The 23,298-nt window shown below is 40.8% G+C and overlaps 1 protein-coding gene and 2 long non-coding RNA genes across 11 annotated transcripts in view; 1 reads left to right on the top strand and 2 right to left on the bottom strand.

Annotated features, from left to right (window-relative positions):
• The window catches only part of LOC117937379 (rho GTPase-activating protein 23-like), a 66,604-nt gene that overhangs the window by 10,765 nt on the left and 32,541 nt on the right, over nt 1-23,298 (bottom strand). For 3 of the 9 annotated variants that reach the window (XM_034861306.1, XM_034861304.1, XM_034861303.1), the window contains 11 exons: nt 9,951-10,142; nt 9,119-9,149; nt 8,678-8,770; nt 8,015-8,093; nt 7,861-7,921; nt 5,901-7,359; nt 4,617-4,781; nt 3,272-3,380; nt 2,313-2,352; nt 2,073-2,210; nt 472-780 (listed from right to left, as the gene is read on the bottom strand). In XM_034861306.1, coding sequence (XP_034717197.1) covers nt 472-780; nt 2,073-2,210; nt 2,313-2,352; nt 3,272-3,380; nt 4,617-4,781; nt 5,901-7,359; nt 7,861-7,921; nt 8,015-8,093; nt 8,678-8,770; nt 9,119-9,149; nt 9,951-10,142 — 2,676 coding nt within the window. Of the gene's footprint in view, nt 1-471; nt 781-2,072; nt 2,211-2,312; nt 2,353-3,271; nt 3,381-4,616; nt 4,782-5,900; nt 7,360-7,860; nt 7,922-8,014; nt 8,094-8,677; nt 8,771-9,118; nt 9,150-9,950; nt 10,143-13,824; nt 14,102-23,298 lie in introns of those variants that run through there. The other 6 variants (XM_034861302.1, XM_034861301.1, XM_034861308.1 and 3 more) reach the window with 6 other exon arrangements.
• Nucleotides 3,158-15,793, top strand: LOC117937442. The gene is made up of 3 exons (XR_004655158.1): nt 3,158-3,256; nt 10,802-10,804; nt 15,783-15,793. It is a non-coding gene; the product is annotated as an uncharacterized LOC117937442 (long non-coding RNA).
• The window catches only part of LOC117937437, a 15,510-nt gene continuing 8,831 nt past the window's right edge, over nt 16,620-23,298 (bottom strand). Inside the window, exon 3 of the long non-coding RNA XR_004655153.1 lies at nt 16,620-16,631. This is a non-coding gene — a long non-coding RNA (uncharacterized LOC117937437). The remainder of the gene's footprint in view (nt 16,632-23,298) is intronic.

The following is a 23,298-nucleotide window of genomic DNA, read 5'->3' as shown; positions in this document are numbered from 1 at the left end:
ACATGCAGCAAATGGTCGCAGGTCAGAATTAAACCCATGGTCACTGCGACAAGGACTGAGCCTCTGTACATGGGGCTCACGCTCTACCCGTTGACCTACCCAGGCGCACCAATATCACAATATTTTGGACCAAATACAACTATTTCGCAACAATATTGTAGGGTGCACTACCAACTACTGTTGGTGCTTTCACAAAATATTTTTTACGATGAGATTTTAGATATATAATCATCAATAATGTGCTGAACATACATGCATGCACAAAAACAGTGTTAAAACAAATGTGCAATTCTTCAAATGATATTCCCTTAAAATCTTGAAAGTCGATAGATTATCATTTTGACTATATTATATATATTACTCAGCCTTACCACTAATAGAAAAGAAATAGTTTAGGAGACAGTAAAAGTTGACAAAACGTTGAACGTTTATTTAAAATTCCTCAAGATGAAGTGGGTATAAAGATCTAACCTCGTTGTCGGTCTTGCTGTTCTCCCTGATGACGCGGATCCAGGCTAGCATGTCGTCCCTGTCCTCAGCCTGCAGCAGGTACTCACAGAAGTTCTGCGTGGTCAGCCGCAGGGTGTTCTTACGCTTGGTTTCACTATAGGCAATGTCGATCAGGCAGCCGCGGATGCTGATTGGAGGATGTTCGTCCTGGCTGGGCCCCGCCCCCGCGCCGTGAAGGACGGCCTCTCGCTTGTCCTTGTAGAGGAAGAGCGAATGGGAACGGAGCACGGAGAAGACCCGCTTCCATGGTCGCATGCCACCGCCTACTTTCTACAGTAAGGAATATAGAAACAAAAACACAACCTTAAATAAATCAAGATGAATCGTCTCATTGTAGCTTAGCAACCGTACCTAGTCATGACAGGCCTGTTAACGTTCTCCACAAGCCAAAGCACTGCATGGAGCCATACTGTGTATCTGAAATAAGTGAAGCAACTTGCTGTGGCATAAGCAGCTAACTTTAGCATTCCTCGCTACATGTTGCATCTTGCACGGACTAGAATATTAGGAAAACATGCAATAACGTTAATTATGGCAATAACGATATTACTTGCAATAAATAAATGCATATTATAAAGTACTCAGTTCTGCCACTTTCAGTTTTCTGATAAATACAACTAAAAAATCTCTAAATGTTTTTTGCAATATGTTGAAGACTTTTACAATGTGTTTACTGCAGAAGTTGATATAAAAAAAAAATATATATATATATATATATATATTTTGTGCAGGATGGACTATTTGGATTTACCCTGCAGAAATCTGATAGAGGAAGGTGATGGACATCCGGCCAAAATGAGTGACATCCGGCTGGATTTCCGGCACCGGAGCAATCTTGGAAATGAAACGTCGTCGATATAGACTAAGGGTTACCTAAGTAACTCTGTTCTGCTCTTTATTGGATTTCAATGCACCTAGATAACTTGTTGTTAGCCTGGCAACCAGAGCAATCTTGTTCTTCGCTCTGCTTCAGTCTTCTGCTGATATTTTCGGGGGTTTTTTCTGCTAAAAATGATGGATAGTGGATCCTGAACACTCATAATTCAATTGAATTTGAATATGTAAAAGATACAGTAGCCTTTAATCAAAGCTTTTACTACACATTAACTCTTTTTATTATTTTGGCTTATTTTTATCTGAAATTGTCTTGTTGTTGTTGAAAGGTGCATGAAAAATTAACCGTACTATAATAACTGATGGCTTACTAGCTCTACCCCGCAATACAAGAACTTAAACGGATAAGCAACTAGAGAGAATGCTGTTTTTATCTGGGACAATAAAAAAGCAATAGGCTATACTCTGTTTTTTGCATCATTAATGCTGAATTAACATTGTACTAAGTATGCTATCAAATGTACATTCAAGACAATGTTGCAGGGCTAAATCGACAGTTCAATCAAAAAACTGTTGACTAGACGTAAGAAACATGCGATTTCTAAGTGGTAAACTTCTCACTGTTATGATTGTAAAGGGCTTTAGTAAAATGGAAAGCTTGACACAGTAACTTATTAAGGAGGGTAGAGTTTAGGGAAGGGCCAACAAGCGCTCAAGCAGTGTCGTACCTTTCCCTTCTCTGTGAGGATCTGTTTGTAGTGCAGCCAGCCCTCCTTGCGAACATCACTAAAGGTGATGGTTCCCAGTTCAGAAGTAGAGTGGCGTTTGGACCGGGCTTCTTCCTGGACTCGCAGGCTCTCCAGAGACTGTATTACAATTTAGGGGTATTATGGGGTGCACACTAGACAAGACATTTTCTTGGTGTATAGTCAAGTCTAATGATTACAACTGTGTGTGTGAACACTCACCCCATCAGTGAAAAAACTCTTGACCCTTTTTGGTAGTTTGCTGTGGAACAGAAAGTTAAAAGTTAAAAGAAAAGCAAATTTTGAATATGTGACAATAGGGTCTGTGTAGATGCGGTCTATGTTAGACAGGGTCTGTGTAGACGTGGTGTGTGTTAGACAAGGTCTGTGTTAGACAGGGTCTGTGTAGATGTGGTCTATGTTAGACAGGGCTTGCGTAGACAGGGTCTGTATAGACAGGCTCTGTGTAGACGTGACCAATGTTAGACAGGGTCTGTGTAGATGAGGTCTATGTTAGACAGAGTCTGTGTAGACAGGGTTTGTGTAGATGAGGTCTATGTTAGACAAGGTCTGTGTAGACAGGGTCTGTGTAGACAGGGTCTGTGTAGACAGGGTCTATATTAGACAGGGTCTGTGTAGTCGGAGTCTGTGTAGACCGGTCTGTGTAGTAGCGGCCAGTGTAGACTTCCTATGCACTTCTTTTAAAGTTGAATAAGAATAACTAAATAATACATAGTATAGATGATCAATAAAAATACAGTTTACATGTGATTTTCTTTTTAAACCTGAGAGCCTGAGATCTAAGATGTTCTCTGTCAACGACAGCTTCTATAGAATTGTTTTGCACAGGACAATAAATATCGTGAAACTTGAAGTGTTTATCTATGTCTCTGTGTAATTAAAGCCCCCATTAAAAACAATGTTTGTCACTGAAGTTTTGGGGTGCATCCTATATAGACTAGGGGTGCAAGATAAATCTATTTATGGGACTATATAGACTTGGTTTAGCTAAGAAGGCAGCTTTTAATGCGTCCATATTCTGCACCATATTTTTGTTGTACTGCACATTTCTCCAAGTTTGTATGCGTGTGGAAGCACCAGAGGCACAAAACAACACCCTAAATCCCAGAAAAAGTGATTCTTTCATAATATAGGCACTTTAAAGTGTCCTGAGTTCTTACGAGAAGACGCGGCCTTCTTCCCTGAAGGTGTTGAGGCCCTCGTCACAGGACTTCGATCTTTCGGTGGTGATGGCCAGCAAGTAAGAGGAGCGGCGACTTTTAATACTGCCTGAAGAGAGAAGAGACAAGTTAGAGAGAGGAGAAAAGGTGGAGGAGGAGACAAAGAGGGTATGCAATGTATGATAGTGACGTGAAATGACAAGAAGTTGAGTGATTGAAGTGATATGTTGTTTCAAGCTGGGAGTTAGAACATTAGCCAGGTGAATGAATTAAGGGGTTAATATTAAATGAATATCATGACATTTGGATTTTTTGTTCCCAGTCTTGGATACATTTTACATTATCCATAAAGGTCCCCTTTGTTATTAGGAGTTTTGAATGAAAATTAACAAAAGACCTTTTTCCCTAAACCTTAAAACTTTATTTTTGGTGATTAAAGCATTTTTCCAAAGAGTGTTTCAGAGAGAAACACCCAGTCATAAAATAAAAATCTTAAAATTCTGTTGCATGCATGACAAACAGCGCAGAAAATGCTTAATATTAAAATTTATTGAAATTCAATTTTTTAAGATTATTTTTATTTGGCATATTAGGCCTTTATATCCTCAGAACAGATGAAGACACGTAAGGGGAGAATGACATGCAACAAAGGGCCGCGGGTCGGAGTCAAACCCGCGACCGGTGCGCTGAGGAGCAAACCCCCGCACATGTGCGCCCGCTCCACCAACTAAGCTAACCCTGCCACCGATTTGCTGAAACTTAATAATTCTTCAAGTCATTTCACTTTTGGAAAACTATGGTTGCTTTGTTCCCAACTGCAACAACAAAGCATTATGACCACCAATGGTCATAAAAGCACCAATGACTGATGCATAGCACTGGGTATCGTAGTTATTACAGCCATCTAGATTACCAAACTGATGAAAAAATGTGCCTATGTTAAAGAAAATATAGGATTTCACACCCAAAAAAAAGCAGTGAAAAGTACTTGTAAGACATTGGTCTCATGTGGGCCACTGTTTTTTAGAAAGTCAGATAATTTTAAATTCCACACACAGTGGCTTTGAGTACTTTCTTACAAAATTATTAACTGAAGGTTCAAATCCTCCCCAAAAAAGTGAAGGGAATTCTTCAAATGTTAATGTCACTTTACTCCTTTAAAATGAGTCTGAGGCTGAGGCTAGACAAATATATCAGTTTGCCAAAATAAAGGCATTGTAAGTCATAATTCAAAAACATAGGCAGTGATGTTTGGCAATTTCAGTTCAAACATACTGGAGAACATATTGTTTATTGTTCTAGCCATTTATGAAGCCGTTCAGTATTTAGTGTGGGTGAGACTCACTGCAGTCCTGAGAACGAAGTCGGACAAAGGGGGAGTTTGAGAAGAGGGTGGGGGAGACAGAGGTGGAAGTGAGTGTGGCCATAGTGGAGGCCTGGGAACTGGACACAACAGAGCGGGCTGGTACATAGCAGGCCTGCAGGTCATTGCTAGGACTGGTGGGATCATCTGCAGGGCATCATCACAGGCAAGCAACAAAGGGATGAGAGATGATTAAACACACAGAGGACAAGCCAAGTGTTTCCTCAGCTGGTGTTTAGGTTGTTAGACGATCTTTTTGAGGCGGACCTGCTCTGGAGGTAGAGATGACCTCTGACGGAGACTCACAAAGTTGTCTCCTTTCCTTTATCACCAAGCTTCAGTCTACAGTTATGTTAATTGGACGTTCTGACTGAACGTGCAAGATTATTTCTGACTCCGGAGCAGCTCCGTTCCTAAGACATAATTTTCACATTCATCAACAAAGATTTAAACATACAGAAAACTGAATGTTGACATATATATGACTGACGCTGACGGTATGAACAAACACACAAATGTTGAAAAGGATAGAAACACAGAAAGAAAAGGAGCACTACTAAAGCCTCACATACACAAAGTGAAACAAATCTGAAGAGCTCTGCAGCAACAGACAACATTATAACTCTTCGAAGTGTACAAAAATCTGCCTGTTGTATTTAATTTAGGAATTATACCGGTTAGTAATTGTAATCTAGGGTGGCACAATATATATTTTTTTCGTTATGGAAATATCACCTGGGAAAATAAACACTTCGCAAAAGGTTGCAATATATCGCGAAAAAACACACTGTGTATTGGTGCGTAATTTGAAAGCAAATATCTGTAGAAAATTGCACTTTAAAATAGAACGGTCGTTCTTTTTTTAGTTGTGCCTTTTATATTCAGTTCAACATTCAATTTGTTCAGTAAAGTAGTGTTGGATATGATTTCCTTTCACATGTTTTAAATTCAAACAATTTCTTGTATTTTAGCAGAATACTGAAAGTGGCAGAGAGGCAGAACTAAGAACACTTCACTATCGGTTTATTTATCGCTAAGTAATATCGCTATTGACATTTACAACAAATTTATTGCATATTGCATAGTTTGCTAATAGCGTGCGGCCTTAGTCTAATCTCATCTTCAGATAGTTTTTTAATTTGGTAACATAACCAATAAATATAAGATTACATTCCACTGCATTATCACAACATTTTTTGAGGTAAATTTAGTTTCAGTGTTCTTCTGAGAGCTGTAGCTGTTGCTACAGAGAAAAGACTCACTAACCTATGAAGGGAATAGAGGACAGGGAGTTGTATGCATGCTGAGCCAGGCTACCATTAGCCCTGCGGTTGGGGCCAGGCCCTCCAGAGACAGGAGAGGGGGTCCCTTGTTGAGGTTCCAAACCAGGGGGCTCGGGTGACTCTCCGGGGGTGGGGTAGTGGGGATGTCGAGCGAACTGAACGGGGGTCCGGCGGCCGGAAGGCGGCTTCTGCCTCAGTACCACCTCTTGATTCAGGGAGATGGGGCAGATGAGCTCCCTGTCCTCACCCAGTCGAGCTCTCTCCTCCTCTTCTGCAGACAGGGAGGGGGTGGACCTCGGCCTGGGTACCAACCCCTCCACGCCATCTGCAGGGCTGCTTCTGCTGCCGGGGCTCCAGTTGAGATGAGGGCCGCTGTAGCTGGGCTCTCTGAAGGAGTGGGCCTGCTGGAGGAGGTGGCCAGCTTTGCGAGAGAAAGACGGGCTGTAGCTTTTGTAGCCCACCAGCTCCTCTTCTTGTACGCGCCTTGTTTGGGGTTCAGCTACCTGCTGCCCAGACCGCCTGCCACTAGGAGGCACTGTGGAGGAGGCTGTGATGGGATATATCACTGTGGTTTTGTGTGGATGCCCTGCTGAGACCTTCTGCTCTTTTTGCTCTCTGAATTTTGCCACGTGGGCGCTTTGTGACAAGTGTTCATGGCGTGGCGACACCAGAGCAGAGGCTTGTGCCAGTGTCTCCACAGAACGCCCGTAGTTATGCTCGTACTCGGCGTAGGCTGCCAGGAGGCTCTCGGAGCATGACCTGCTTCCTGGTCCTGATACACCACCCCAGCCCCCTAGCCAATAGGAATCATGGGAAGCAGCAGCTGCCTGGTGGTGGCACAGGAGGGTTTCTCGTCGCCGGTGCTCCGCGGAGGTTGTGGAAGCAGATGTAGGTCCGGGGCCGAGGGCCAACCCCAGCCCGAGCTCTGCTACACAACCCTGAGATATACTGCGGTGGCGGGGGGACATGCTCTCTGCAGCCTCCGCCTGGCTGTAGTACCAGTCCGACAGAGCCTGGTGGCAAAGAGTATCGGCGTGAGCGCGGGCAGAGGCTGGCAGGCTGCTCTTCCGTGGCGGAGGGAGAGTTGCGGAGGCAATGGCAGCATTGTGGTTAGCAAAGTGAAAGTCCAGCACACTGATGGCCGAAGAGGAGCGGCCTCGGTGCCTCCCCGGCGGGGCAAAGTGGCCACTGGAATCGTCTGGACCCCCGGGCCAGCCGGAGGTGGGTGTAGAAGCAGCAGGGGGGCGGTTGTCTAGTGGAGAGGCAGCGGGGCCGGGTCGGCACTGCCAGTTGTCCAGGGGACTGTGTAGGTTGTGGCCGGGCTGGGGGGCAGCGGGGCTGGGCTTAGTGGAAGGGTAACAGAGAGGCGGCGGCACAGGGAGGTTCTGGGCTTCGCCTGAATATGGCTGATTGCCTTTTAGGTAGGCATCCTGGGAGTACGCCTGGGGACAAGAGGGGTTAAGACACAATGTTAAACATGACAGAAAAGATATATGGACAAAGATGGAGGGGATAGCCAGAGGGCAGTGTGAGGCAGATGCAACGTGCACCATGCAGCAATTTTTCTTTCTTTTGTCCTATAAAAGTTAAACACTTAATATACCAACAATAAACCATTAAACAAACACTGGAACGTTGCTGTCCCTTTTTGTAAATTTTGGGGCAGTTTATTCCTTTTTTATTCTTTTTTGTCTGTTTCAATCGTAACTAACATTCCTTTAGTTTATTCTATTTTTTACAAAGTCATTTTGATGTATTTTTGATTGAGACCAGTACAATGCTGCCAGCTCATGCATAATTCCAAATTTCTGAAATTAAACTTTAAAAAGTGGCTAAATGAAGTATAATAGAAAGATTTCCTGATGTAATGCAAACAGCCTGTTGAACAGTAATGGAGGTGAACAGAAGGAAAGAAGAGAAAATAGAAGAAAGACAATACTCACACTTACCAACTGCAACACATCCTCATCTTTGGGCATAATAGAGAGCTCCAGAATGTTTTCACTACAAAATAAAAATAAAACACCAAATTATTTGAACGAAATAAATAACAGGTCAGGCAGACCATAAAATGAGATTCATAAACTAGTCTCCCACCTGTTTTGGATGAGTTCGATCACCTGAGAGTAGGTTTTTCCCAGAATGCTCTCCCCATTCACCTTCACGAGCCTGTCCCCTGAAGATGCCCACACACACACACACACACACACACACACACACACACACACACACACACACACACACACACACACACACACACACACACACACACACACACACACACACACACACACACACACACACACACACACACACACACACACACACAATACTTTCCATAAAATACCTTTTTTATGTTAATGTCTGTTAATTAGTGTGTGTGCATATCTATTATTTTTTGTGCGTTTGCTTTGATCATCACTGCACCATAGTGGCATTCATAAGTGCATAACTGTCATCTGAGATTTCTTGTGAAATGCAATAAAATATATATACACATATACATACATTGTATATATAAAAAACAACTACTTTATAAGTAATAGGAGGGAAGCCTGTATAAGATAATAAACTAAGTGTTAGCACTGGATAATAATTAAAAGTTATGTCTTATTTCCTATACCTTATTTCAGCAGCTGGGCATTCAGAGGACACCGTTTACAGATATCTTAGCAATTGCTGTATCCTATGTCTATTTCAAGTCTTTCTTATGATTTCTGACTATATGCGTGTGTGTGTGTGTGTGTGTTTGTCTTTTACCTGTACACAGTCCTGCTTGTTGTGCAGGGCCATTTTCTTTGACACTCTTCACAAAGATGGTGTCCATTGGCTCCAAACGAGACTGATGACAAACTGCATTATCACACATAAACACACAGATAGATTATGTGCATACACATCCGTTTCCTGTACTGAAAATATCAGCAAAACCCACTAAGTTGAACCAGCTCCACCTACACATGGAAGCATAAAGTCCCCCTACACATCCTGATCATCCATGCGTAATGTTGTAGGGGTGTCTCATGCCTTTGTTTTCATTGTTTTTTTAGTTAATTTAGTGGGCATTTTTATCCTTTTATTTTGACAGGGCAGCTTAAGACATGAAAGAGGAGAGAGCGGGAGAATGACATGCAGCAAAGGATTTTGTTTTTTGTAGGTTTGTTATAAATTAATAAGAATTTGATTTAAAAAAACACTCACTTTTTTCGCTTGCATTTCCATTCTCTTCATCCTTTGGGAGAAACACAGAGCAGGTGTTAGAAATAGAAATGACCACAGGGAGGTGCTCACATTCAACTCAAACCTCCAGTGCCAGCCCCGGTCTCACTGAGTCCAGCTGACTGGGCAGTGGCTCAGCTGCCTGACTGTCTGCTTTAAAATTTGACTGAGTGTCGGACTGTCTCACTGACTGACATATAGACTCCCTGTCAGTTGGACTGCCCGTCTGTCTGTCTGTCTGTCTGTCTTTCTGGGTCTATCTGGAGGCTTTGAGGCTTTGAGGCTTCGCTGAGTTAGCCCATTCCTGAGCTGGACACACAAAAAGCTCTGCACACTGAGTTATGCTGCTACACAACGCCAACCTCTCTCCAGACCAGAAGGATGTCACCATACTGTGTAAAGTACTACATTACCCATAAGTCTGTGTAGCTGCAGGGTTAGAAATATCAGCATGACTTACAGGTTAAATGCACCTTGGAAGTGAACAATCCAGCCTGTCTGATGTAGACTTTGGTCTACATGATTTAGACTGACCACAGACAGACTGACATAACACACATGTATTGCTATTATGACACAGCATGAGCTCAAATTTGCACTTATAATAATAATAATCAATAAAAGCAAGATAAGAATTGATAACGATTTCCCGATCTATTGGTGTCAGCATTAATAATGATGTTTTTTTTGTTTTGTTTTAAATAATCATTCATCAGAATAATTTATAATGACAAATAAATGATTCAGATAAATGAATAAATAGTCAAATAAATGTGAAATTCAACTGTCCAGGTCCAGAGAGCAGTCAGCTAACCTTAAGGCTGTGGAGGGACGACTCTGGTGGGTAGACGATAAAGTGGCGCAGAGTGAAGCCGAATCCCTGTGAGTTCTTCAGGACAAAAATGGTCCGTGGGCCCTGCCATGACACGCCCTCCACCTCACCCGACGACAGCGGCCTGCGCCGGTTCTCATTGGACGACACCATGCCATCTCTCCGTCCTTTAGCCTATTGCGAAGAGAAGATGGAGAAAATGCTTTAGATCAATAACGCTCGGCTTTTCTTTTCCTCTTAGGTAAATGAACACTCACAAAACTTTACCATGTGAAAGTACATGTGTGTACAGTGCGCATGTATAACCATCCATAGTTGAATGCATTTAAGGGAAAAGTGAGAGGGTGGATGTGGCTGCAAGTGGTCCATTCAAAAGGCAGAATGGCACCAATGCCAAGAAATTCTCATGGACTTCCTCTCTCTAAAGAGGAAGCTCTATTTTCAACAACAACCCCACCTATAATCACATTTATTACCTCCAGCAAACAATGGAAATGTTAAAAATATATACTCTATAAATAACAGTCATAGAACAACAGGACATTATGAGGGTTCATTCACAAAGAGTGTACGGTAATTAAAATCACCCGCTGATAATTCTATAGGCTAAAGGAGGTGGGAATGAAGCCGGTGTTTCACATCCAAACATATCCAACACCAAGCACAATTCAGTTGCTTATCCACATGATGTTTAACTTGGTAAAGGGATACACTGTAGCTTAAGCATGACTGAAAACTGTAAATAGTTATCTACATAACAACACGGAGAGGGGCGATTAAACAAAAACCTATTCAACAACTCTAAAAACACACATGGAGGAACAGCAGGACAGGAAGTCTGTTTCTTGAGAGAGGAAGTGAATGTGGGGAATCTTTCGACTCTAAGAATGCTTCCAAGGAGAACAGGGAAGAGACGCACACTTTTCCACAAGCCAGTCACTTTAGAGTAGTATTTCCTAAAAGTACATGGTAAAACAAGTAACAATAATTAATAACTCTTATCAAATCACTAATAAACCGTGTAGGTGGTGTTGACTTGCTTTTAAGCAAAGGGTAATTTGGGAATTTTCAACCTGGACCCTTTTCCCATGCATTGGTGTTTAAGTGACAAATGTTAACACAAATCTTTGAAATTGGTCCGAAAACATTGTAACGTGCAGCCAGATGCATTGTAATCGTATTGGGCAAATGCGCACCATGAATTTCCGTCCACTAAAAGTTTAGTTTTTGCCATTGACAGGCTCAGATTATCATTCTAAGATAGACCTTTTTGTTAAAGAGTAAAATCTTTTGTTAAACCAGAAAAAGCCCCAAAATAGTGGTAATTTCGTCAGACGAGACTAAGTATGTACATCAACAACCTTTTTTCCATGATAACGCCGACACAATGACGAGACTGCATTGTCCAAAAACGCTAACTAAGACTAAATTAACATGCATTATTGTTGACAAAAAAAGATGAGACTAAAAGGTTTTGCTTTAAATAAAAACGAAGATAAAATCTCTCTTCATTTTTGTCTACAATTATCTCTACATTTCATCATGTAGTGCAGTGCCTGGCTCGGCTGCGGCTCATCTAGAGAATCGGCGTGTCCCCACACATCCAGGTAGTGATGTGGCCCAGACGGGGGAAGGAGGAAGCCCGGTTAAAACCGCTGGAGAAGCCGCTCAACAGCTTAAAGGAGCAGCTGAAGAAATGTATGCAACTGCTGGCAACAAAACAAGGTGATGTATAGCCCAGGAGCCCTGGCTCTTATCTAGCATGTGACTGTGTAACAAGGTGCTGTAGAAAAAAAACTAAAAAACAGCCAGGTCATTACAAATGCCTAATATCTGCCCGCTGATATATCGGTCAGGTTCTAACACAAACACCCAGGTCCATAAAGTTACCCTTTAATATCAGTGAATGGACAGAATCTGTTAGTGAATTAGTAGTTGAATATAAAATCCTGCTGAAAGAATTCTATCATCTTACTTAAATATTGTTATGGTTTACACATGATTGAGTTTTACAAACTTTTTAAAAGGTCCAAGTCTTAGGTAACATATTATATAAATAGAATGAAATAGGAAAAAGGATTCTTGCCCACTGACATTTCTGGGTCTGTGTAAGGAGTTGTGCTGTCCCACAGCATGAAGTCATCATATCTGTGTGATTGTGTGTGTTTGTGTGCGAGTGTGTGAAAGAGAGATGGTTGGGTGGGCACATTGTTAGATTTCTCGTCATCAGACATCTCTGCAGGTGACATTTCACACATGACTGAATGCAAACATAGAGGTGAGATGCTGTACATGCTTACTTCTCTCTCTCCCCCTCACACACACACACACAGTCAATATCTTGTTCCCACTGGTATTGTAACTGAAATGAATTAAATGTTACAAGCAACTACCGATCCCATAAATTCTTATTAATGCAGCCAACTCATTCATTAAAAAGGAACTTTAAACAAATATAATTGAAGTATATAATTGTTTAATGTGTTTGTCCCTGTAACCCTAGTCTCGGTAAGAGTCCCTACCCGGTCCTGAACACTCTGATTGGGCAGCTCTTTCAGGACAAGGGCTTGTGCTGACACAAATATAGCTCTTCATTAACATGGACCACTCACTCAATTTACTCTGTTATCTACTGCACTAGTCATTTCATTTTGCTCACTTTGGATTTAGTATTTCAGTTTCAGACCTTTATTGTTGGGAACTGAAATTATTTATTTCATCTGACATTTAGACCATAGGGAAATTATCTTAATTAACAATAATAATAATGCACAATACAACTGACAGACACTTTGTGTAATAACACACACTCAGAAACAAGTGTATACTAGAAGCTGGAATGATATCATGTCAAGTGGCGTTTGTTGGAAACTGCGTGATCCTTAATGCATTCTTGAACAGATGATGTGAAAGCCCAACCACACCCACCCACGTATGCATGCACCCACAAGATTTTATATAAAGCTACATGAATCTCTGTGCGTAGTGAGGACAATAGCCACATCCCCCGTCCAAACTCCTAGTCAACAAACCCCCTCAGTGCTACATTACATAACACCTTCAGGATATATGGCATAACACACCCTCGAATGAATCAACCCCCACGTGCTAAATCTTCTTGGAAACTGTGGCTGATGACAGGCTGGTAACAGCTTTTCTGTTGGACTCCACTGTGCAGCCCCTATTGTGACACAGGTTAAAGTCATCCCTAAGGTTGATAGCAATGACATAAACTTTTCCTCCCTGTGATAAAAACTAGGACACCCACGTGGTGCACAGGGGGGGTCAATAGCCGTGTCCTTCTCTTGCACTGATCAGAGCAGACAGCAAAGGTTAAAGCAAGATGGCGGAAGAAGCATCCCCGGAGGAAATACACCTGTCCACAGTCATCAGATCAGATAGCAGCAGAAGCCCTTCAGAAGAGGGACAACCACGGCTGTTTCTCAGACCTGCATAGAGGGTTGGGGGGGGGGAATCGATACAGCATAGTTTTGCGATATTTTCACTGGAATACTGTATCGACACACAAGCTCCAAGTATCTATCTATAACTGTATATGTGTTGGTCAGTTTGTCTGCTTGACAATTCCAAAATCACAATAATATTGTATAGTGACATAAGTATTGTGAAGATCTCATAACAGGGGGCGTCTGGTGATTCCCACTCCTAGACCTGCAGACAATCTCTTACGTAGTATGTACAAGGAAGAACCTAGGACCAATTCAACAGCTAGTCCAGTACACTTGGGATTAAAGGACACACCTGGACATTGCACGAATGGGCCATTTGGTGACACCCCTACACTTCTGCACAACCCTGCGCCGAATCAACTGATCTAGTGTGAATGAACGCTTACCCAGGTCAAGCGATGACGCTGTATGACTCTCCGGGAGCCCCGCCTTCTTGGTGATGCAATGGGGGCTGGGCGGGGTGAGGGGTGAGGTGAAACCCCCCTTAAAACTGCCAGCCAGATACATCGAGGCTCAGCGTCGCTACAGTCCACGCCAACAGAACACTGAAATCGCCACTCGTGGCCAGACGGAGCTGGTGCGACACCTGACACCCTCTGCATAGCACCTCCACATTCATACGCAAATATACTTTTTGTGCAGCAAACACACACACACACACACACACACACACACACACACACACACTAACCCACACCAGGGGTTGCAAGGCTTCAGAACCCACAACGGAAATATCCGGTCACCTCCGCGCGATGTCTGCTTTATGCAGCATCGTAGGTACAACAATCGAGGGTTAATCAATGGAAAACACACTTGTACACATTAAGTCAACAATTCAAGTGTCCCAATCTGCACTGTGGATGCAGAGCACCAAGTCTTTAATTTGTAATCCTGCTTCATTATTCGCTTCTTTGGGCGACTCATGACATTGGGTTTCATGAGTCTCAAACATAGGTCGAGTCGGCCCTTGTCTTTGAAATTTAAGGCAAACTTCTGTGATCAAAACAGCCATGTAAATTTCAAGCTCTCCCCATCTTCTTTCACCTTTCATTTGGTCCAGTTCTAGATAAGGACTTCTTAGGCTTTACTGGCGTCCTGGCTTTTTCAATGTGAAACAGCATTAGAAGCAGCATTGGTCCCAAGGTAACTACAGTGGCAGCATTAGCCGACAGCCCTCTCAAATGTCAGCTATTCCTCTTCAAATTTTCAGAGTAGAATTGTCCGATGCCAGAAAAAAACAAACACATTTTACTAAAGTAGTGGAGAGTTCCCGCTGTGCAATTTGGCTTAAATTTATTGCTTGACCCAAGATTTTGGAAGCAAATCCATCCCAGACCAGTTCAGTTATGTTGCTGGACTAGTTGAGCTGAGAAAGCAGTTTGTTGTCAGACCAGATTTTAGAATTGTATAAAATCCCAAGGTGATATGAAATCCGGTGTGTCCCCCTCCATGCTCTACAGTACAGTGGCTGACTATCTTTATTGCTGTCTAAGTATAGTCCTCCCTCCTCTCCACACCACCATGCCTCTTTTTCTCTCTCGGGTTTATTTGCTGACATCCACGCTCGCTCTCTCTCTCTCATTCCTCTCATCCTCTTGCTACACAGTCCAGCCCATCTCTCTCTCTCTCTCTGGTCTCCCTGTCTCCTCCTTTTAGTCTCACAACTTCCTGGCTGAGGCTGTTGTTTGTATCCGGGGTGCACTATGAACTGTGTGTTAAAACAATCATTTGATTAAACAGAAGATAAACAGCACATTGATTAACAATACATCATCAAGCACAAATTCATCCCTATGTTTAATATGAAAGGGATACATTTGGTTGGGCACAAGCAATTGTAAGCGATGCCATCTTTGTCTCTGGGAACATGGGATGAGCATGTTTCACTATTTTTCTGTCCACACTGACCCCAACACAGAGGCCACTGTGCCTGAAGTCAGTAATGTTATGTTAATAGTAGTTTTCTTTTACCCTGGTGTGGTACTGTGGAACTGACTATTAAACAAAAATATGACATCAGTGGTGTCTTTTCCTGGTTTTAAAGGCTGCATTACAGTAAAGTGATGTCATGTTCTGAACTTACCAGACTGTTCTATTATTTGCCTTTTCACACTTAGTCATTATATCCAAATTACACACATTAAATCTCATTGTGTAAATATTTTGTGAAAGCACCAATAGCCTATACCACAATATCGTTGCGGTATCGATATTTAGGTATTTGGCCAAGAATATCGTTATATTTGATTGTCTCCGTAAGGTATAATGTGTATAATAATGTATATGTGCATTCAAGTTTATCGTAATGTACATTTCTACCAATTTATTTCACCAGATTCAACAGTATATTCATGCTTTTTTCCACACTTTGTTTTTCTGGGTTACGGTACTCATGTAAAGTATTATTGTCCTACCGGTCTTTTAGTCAGTGTGGCTGTATGTGTTATTCAGCCGAGTGTAGTGTGTAGTAATGTACAGGTGCCAACAGATGGCATCAGCTAAATTGGATGCAACACGGGTCTCATTTAGTGACAGCAGATAATGACGGCTCTGGTGCTAGTGACGGACTTTTCAACAAAACGACGACGAGTTTTAAAGTATGCGGAGGAAAACTCGGGTGAAAAAAGCTGTGAGTCATCTCTACATTGACCCCAGGAGAATCCGAGACTAAATTAACTCCTGTGCCACGGACAATCATTCTAGCGTAATACACCTTAGCATTAGCAAATAAAGTATGGCACTGTAGCCTCCAAACTAGGGATGCCCCGATTGATCGCCCATAGTCCATAGCCCATACATTGCGAAGCAGTCAAACTGACCTATACTGTAATACAGCTGTATACCAGGGTCATTCCTCCATAGAGGAATTTTAGGCGCCCCCCCCGCCCAAATTTAGCAAGACCTAAAGAAAAATCACCACCAACAAAACGATAAGAATTGAGAATAAAAATAGCAGAACATAAATATCCTCCTCTGGAGATAAAACCGATAAATATTAATATCATTATTTTAACAGTTTTGCTAATTGGGGGTTTGACTTTGGGTTCTGATTCAAAGGATGTCTGAGAGAGTAATTTTACTTGAATAACTCTAAATGTGAACACTACACTGTGTGTGTGTGTGTGTGTGTGTGTGTCCATCCTCTTATAGCCCTCCACAACAGCTCTAGCAGTGCTGTCAGCCCCTCAGTCCTCTTTTCATTGACACCTGAGAGCAGCTAAGACGACAGACAGCCAGAGAAAGAAAGAATGAAGATAAAGAGGGAGAAGAGGGATGTAGACGCTAAAAGAGACTGACGTCCATGCAAACATCATCTAGCAGCCTCTACATCTCTCATCTCCTATCCTACACTGACTGTTTTCCTCTCCTTTCTTTTCTTAACTCCCCAGTACTTTATTTTCAACCCCTCTAACGTTTCTTGTACATTCTTGATCATAAATATAAAATTAAACCTACACAGTTAAAATAATGCTGCCGAACCCAACTGAAATCAAACAAACTAGTGTGAATATTATTCTGGCGGTGCTGCTCTGCCTCTCCATTTGAGGAGTGTAGGGCAAAGAAAGGCATTGTGAAGAATTTGTGCTTTTATGACAGTGACGACTCATAATCATGGAGGAGTCAACGCACAACATAAATAACATAATTTGATGTGTGAGTCAGAGGAGAATATGCATCTGTTCTGCCCTGATGCAGAACTCGGACTCGACTGGAGCTCAAGGCGAGAACCGGCGGTACGAGGGGCGACAAACCACATGATGGCCGCGAGGAAAAATGCTCATCTCTGGTTGCCTGGCTCTCTATTCAGTTCAGTTAATGGTGAACAAATACAAGGAAAAAAACAAACATTCAATAAGATCTATCAATGAAAAATACACGTACGGTGTATAGTCAGTGCTAGAAGTGCTAGAATATGGCACCAATATGCCAAAAATCCGCCAATTGATTGGTCAACCTCTAGTGTTGTTGGTCCAAAGAGATCCCAGGCATGAGACGTCACCGCCTAACAGGAAATGGACTTATGGGGGGTTTCGAGCTGCTAACACAATCCACTTCTACAGCCATTTGAAGTTCTTACAATAGCAGAGCGAACGGTGCAGTATCTTTCAAACGATTCATTTTTTCTTAATTAGTGAATTTCAATAGTTAATCGTGATTAATCACGTGTTTTATCACATGATTAAAATTGAATTATTTTGCTTTTCATAACTGTTTTTATGTCTGTATTGGGATTATCTTGATTGGGAACTAGAACCGGACAGATAAAGGATTTTTTTGTCCCAACAGAACATCAAAATGTATTAGTTAATATAAGTTCTGATAAATAAAGTATATAAAAATACAGAGATAAGATATGAACAAAAACACAATAACCCCCCAAAAAAAAGAATCAGTGTTGCCAACACCGATACATCGGACCGCATCGGTCGGGCTCTATTGGGAACCAAATAAATGCGAAATAGATTTTTCACTAAAAGATTTTTTTTAATGAATCACATATTATGCTTTGTGGAAACAAATTTCACGACTTTACCAAAACCTTCTGGGTCCTTTTAGTTTTCAAAAACCTTTCTAGGCCGGGAATTTGCATTTTTGAAATTGCATAGCTTTTCCAGGTTTTTTTCCAAAACGTATGAACCCCGTTTTTTTTTCAATTTTGTAGAACTAAATTATACAGCAAACGTGAATGCACAAGATGTCAAAATGGTCTGCAGTTAGTTGCCACCCATTTTGCAAGTGTTTTGGAGGGAGGGTCATATTGGAATCTTTTTTGTTGTGCAATGTTAACACAATGTTAAATGAGGAAACTTATTCAATTAAAGTTCAGCTCAACTACATTGTTGTTGTTTTTATTGCCATTAGAAGGATTTATAATTCTGCTTACTTTAGTCTGCTTATAATATGGTAAAAAATGTGTTTGTATCTGTATATGACGTTACAAAAAGCCTGAAAAATAAGCCCGATATTTCCATTTTATTGGCGTTATTTCCTGTTAATTCCCCTAAATGTTGTAAAAAAAGATTTCCCAATGAAAATGGAAAACAAGCTCATTCCATACGGTGTTGTCAAAATAGCCTATAAAGGAAATAAATACGCAAAATAAACATCTCGTTGATAGCTAAATGAAACTCACCCCTTTTAGTTAAGTGAACTTGTTCTGCAATTGGGGTCAAGTGAACACTTAAGTTTGGGAAGAACGAGGAGCGAGTGAGAGCAAGAGAATGAGTGGAAAGAACTGAGCAGAGAGCAAGGTAAATAAAGAGCTGTCAGACAGAATCTGTCTAAAAGGGGAAAGACAGACAGAGAGAGGGAGAGAGAGGGAGGAACGACTCAGCTGTAGACAGCACGTAAGATGAGAAAGAGAGAGAAGGGAACAGAGAGAGAGAGAGAGAAAGAGAGAGAGAGAGAGAGAGAGAGAGAGAGAGAGAGATGATCCCTGTAGAATAGAAAGTGAAGACAAAACCATGTGAATTAGGCAACTATGAAGTGTGAAAAATGGGATATTAAAACCAGGTGGGAGTCTACCTAGATCAAGGCCGCCCAATTTGGGGCTCATACTTATTCTTTAAGTCTAATTTTTAAAAGTGATGTAAAATCCTTAGCGTAATGACTTCTAAACGTGCAACATATTTGGTGCAGCTGGAAAGTATTTAATCTGACTTTTAGGGCAGTGCTGTTTTCTATGACTAAGGCAGAGATCTTCAACAGGGTGTCCTCAGAGTTACTGCTTGGCACCAAATCATTAATAAAAATAAAATGATTTTTCAAAAATTAAAAAGTATTAGCATGAATCCAACATATTATTAGCAAATACAAACCATCGTATTTGTGAATATTCATAATAAATGATTAATGCAGCTTCATTTATAATTACAAATAAATGATTCTGATGAATGAATATCTAAAAAATAAATAAAAAAAAACGGGCGGGCAACCATGTTCTGAGTGTTGGTGTTGCATAGTCTGTCCACCAGAGGGCGCTCTACAACATCTGTTGGTAATTATTTTTTGGTTTTTGTGTGTTTCATAGCTTGAGTTTGTATTTTTATACATTTTATTCATCAGAACTTTAATATGTTTCGATGTTCCTCTGTTCTGTTGTGAAAATAAAACAATTTGTTATATTATTTTAGTGAGAACTCATAAATAACTACAAATAACCAATGTCAGGGAAATCTGTGTATTTTTTTGTTACGCGTTTCGGTATTTTTTTTTTATACACAGTATATCGGCCGATATAAGAATATCGGATTTTTAAATGACCAAATATTTTTATCGGTATCGGCCTTAAAAATCATTTATCGGTTGGGCTCTACTTTCAATATCATGAATATCAGTCCAACTAATCACAATCATATTCCTTTCTTCATATTGTGCAGCCCTAATATGATATCATCACATTTAATGATGTTCTCTTTCATTCATTCCAAGAAAAGTTCACATTGATTAAAACTGACCAGACTGATCTCATGAAACAGCGTATGTATGACGTGCCGATTTGTATGCCATTATTGGCGTGTTATTAGAAGGCATACTCGCTTTTTAGGGTGTTTATCAACGCCGTTTAAGAGGTTGGCCTGGGGGGTGGATGGGTAAAACCCAGGACTTTCACTTAGGAGACCAAAGATTGTGTCCTGCGTGTCACGTTTCCTAAACTCAACCGTCGCTTTCTTCTCGCGAAAACACCCCAAGTGTTACGTCGGCTGTATACAGCATCAACATTCACACGTTTAGTTCAAAATGCGTGCAGATAACGAGCCACTTGGCTTAAGAAAGTGGGCGTGTATGTCATGTTGAACTGACAACTGGTTTTGGGACAAAGGGAAAAAAGACAGAGACAAAGAGAGACAAGCTGAATAGAGGGATAAAGAGGAGGCTGAAGCTGATGACAGTACTAAACTCACTAACACAGCAGCAGAGCACGCTGAATAGAGCCCCTCAACAATACACACACACACACACACACACACACACACACACACACACACACACACACACACACACACACACACACACCTCAAAAAAGTTTAACTGACAACAGGGAAAAAACAGTAACTACATTTCTGTTTTTGAAGTCAAAGTTGTTACTAGTTGATCCTAGTAAAATTATTACTGTTTTACCAATAACAAACGGAGAACAACCTGAAATATTATTCAAAATCACGGGAGAAAGATATGGTTACACAGCCCCCCCCCCCCCCCATCAGGTAGGATACCAAGAATAAAAAAGTGTTGACAAAAAGAACACTTTGCCAGTAGGGCTTTTGAACAGTCCCAGAATATAGAAGAACTACTTTTTCTCTAATGTCTTAACTGGTAACTCAGGGGAAGGATATTTTAAGACTTTTTGGGAAGAAATTATTTCTAGTTCAAGTTGCCTATTTTCTCCCACTCCTTATGCTTCTAAGGATGTCTCAAAGGTAAAAGGTTCTGGCCAAGGAAAGTTGTTTGATTTCAGAACGTTTCACAATTACTTCTATATAAACAATACACCATATATTATGCCTCCCCTTGTTAATTCTGTCAGACAAATACTTTCAACCTTTCTATCATATTTTACTCAGGAAGTGCACTTGTGTATTTTTCCATAACACAAGGTTGCTATTAATATTATTATGTTATTATCGTCTCATGGCTTAAAAAAGAAAAAAAATCATATTCACACTCATTTGCCAGCACTTTTTCAAAGCAAGACAGAATATTAACTGTGATGCTGAAGATGATCATTTTCACACACACACACAGACACACACACACACACACAGATTCTACTTTACAACCACCAGTGGGCAGCACAACATCACAAAGAGCCAATCCCTGGCAGGCAGTAATAAACTGAATATTGTAATATTGTAGTCCAATCGTGCTTTATACTTCTCCCCTACTGCTTTTTCTCAAACAAACAAAACCTCATTTTAAACCCATGATGCAAAATATACAGTACTATATACAGAACGAGCCCATGCTGTCGTGCAATCAAGTTACTTGACAGTTCCTCTTAACCAGAGAAACCTGCAGTGATCTGCAATAGATCACCAAGCAACCACAAGGAAAGTCCATACATTAGGTGACGATAGACTGCCCTCTCTCACCCACGTGCACTACCTCACTGTTAAACAGCTATGCAATAGAAATGTCCAAATGTAAATACATATTCAGCTGCTGTGTATTGGTTAAAATGTATTCAGCCATGACAACACTTCTCAGTCACCACATACCTTGCAGCGCATACATCGTACCTCCAGTATTCTATTTATTATTCCTATTCCATTATTTTGCTTTTTCTTGTTGCCCTCTTTTGTTGTGTGTGGTGAGAACTATAAACCGGAGTCAAATTCCTTGTATGAATGAGCACACCTGGCCAATAAAGATGATTCTGATTAGTCCACTGATTGATACATTATGCAGCTCTGCACTGATATATATATATATATATATATATATATATATATATATATATATATATATATATATATATATATATATATATAAATAAAATTGTACTTGTACTACTATAGTGCTCTTGACACTGCAAATTTGCCTGATGTCTGTCACATCACATTTAAATAATAACTAACCTGACCTGTAGGCTGTAGGTAAAAAATGTGTATTATGGACTGACCGAAAATATGTGAACATGAGCAGGGTGGGGTTCAGCTGGAGGCATATACGAGTATAAAAAGGAGAACACATGCACTCGTGTTTCTCTGACGAAGGCGGGGAAATGTTTCTAATTGACCTATTTTTTTTGTCGGCTGTGAAAATCGTTCTAAAAATAACTACAAATTCTCTTGTTTTTTCCACGTTTCTTTGAATGGTTTTCATTTGAGACACAGCTGCTGTCACTAGGCTTGTCTGGTGGTCACTCATACATATAAATTAGGTATATTATCTATTTAAGGATCTACTAACTAACCAACTTACCAACTAACTATTCACCTATGACAAATCCTTTTAATGTTATCAAGTGACTATCATGAGGTCTGATCTTTTCCTCAAATCACAGAGGGCATGTCATGCTTAAATTGAATTTAATAACAGAAAAGGCATCAAAAACTGCAACTGGGGCTTTCTTAGAACTGTGATATTTAAGGACCAACTGACCTCTTAAACAACCGAATGTCACAGAACTCAGGCCGCTCTAAACTATAAACACCCTGTTGTACCCTGCAGTCAAATATATGCACAAAAACAGTCACATGATCAAATTTTTCCTACAAGATATGATTGAAATGAGAGCATCGCTGCAACACTAGCAGGCTGAGGCGGACAAAACACAGTAGAGGAAAGAAAGGATCTGCGTTTGGTAAAGGCCTTGGCGGGATCTATCTTGACATTTTACCAGGGTGGTATGACGTATTTGTGTTAAAAAATAAAAAAAGAGAAAGAGAGAAAAAGTTTGCTGCATTCCATGCTTGTTTATTAGTCTAATAACTCTAATAACGTGTGAAAAAAGTACAAAAGAATTGATTTTTACACCTATTTTCTTTATGAAGGCCTTTACACACCTGGGCCGGGACAAACATGTGACACATAAATGCAAAATAATCGCCATAATTTGTTTTCTATAAAAGGTTTGAATATTGGCATCAGCTCATCTATCACGTTCTGTGTGAAAGTGTTCATGACAAAAACAAGGGTTCGAAATAAATATACTGACATGTGAAATTATGACATGAAAAAAACATCCCTGGTGTGTACAGACAACTGTAAACAAAGACAACCGCGTACCTTCTGAAAAGACTAGCTTGTTGTGTTGTTGAAAGGTAGCTCTTTGGATGCTTTTATAAAGACCTTAGTGGTCCCCTAATACTGTATCTGAAGTCTCTTTTATGTAGACCTTAGTGTTCCCCTAATAC

This window comes from Etheostoma cragini, chromosome 21 (assembly GCF_013103735.1).
Source record: "Etheostoma cragini isolate CJK2018 chromosome 21, CSU_Ecrag_1.0, whole genome shotgun sequence".
NCBI lineage: Eukaryota > Metazoa > Chordata > Actinopteri > Perciformes > Percidae > Etheostoma > Etheostoma cragini.
This window is presented reverse-complemented; position numbering and strand designations above follow the sequence as displayed.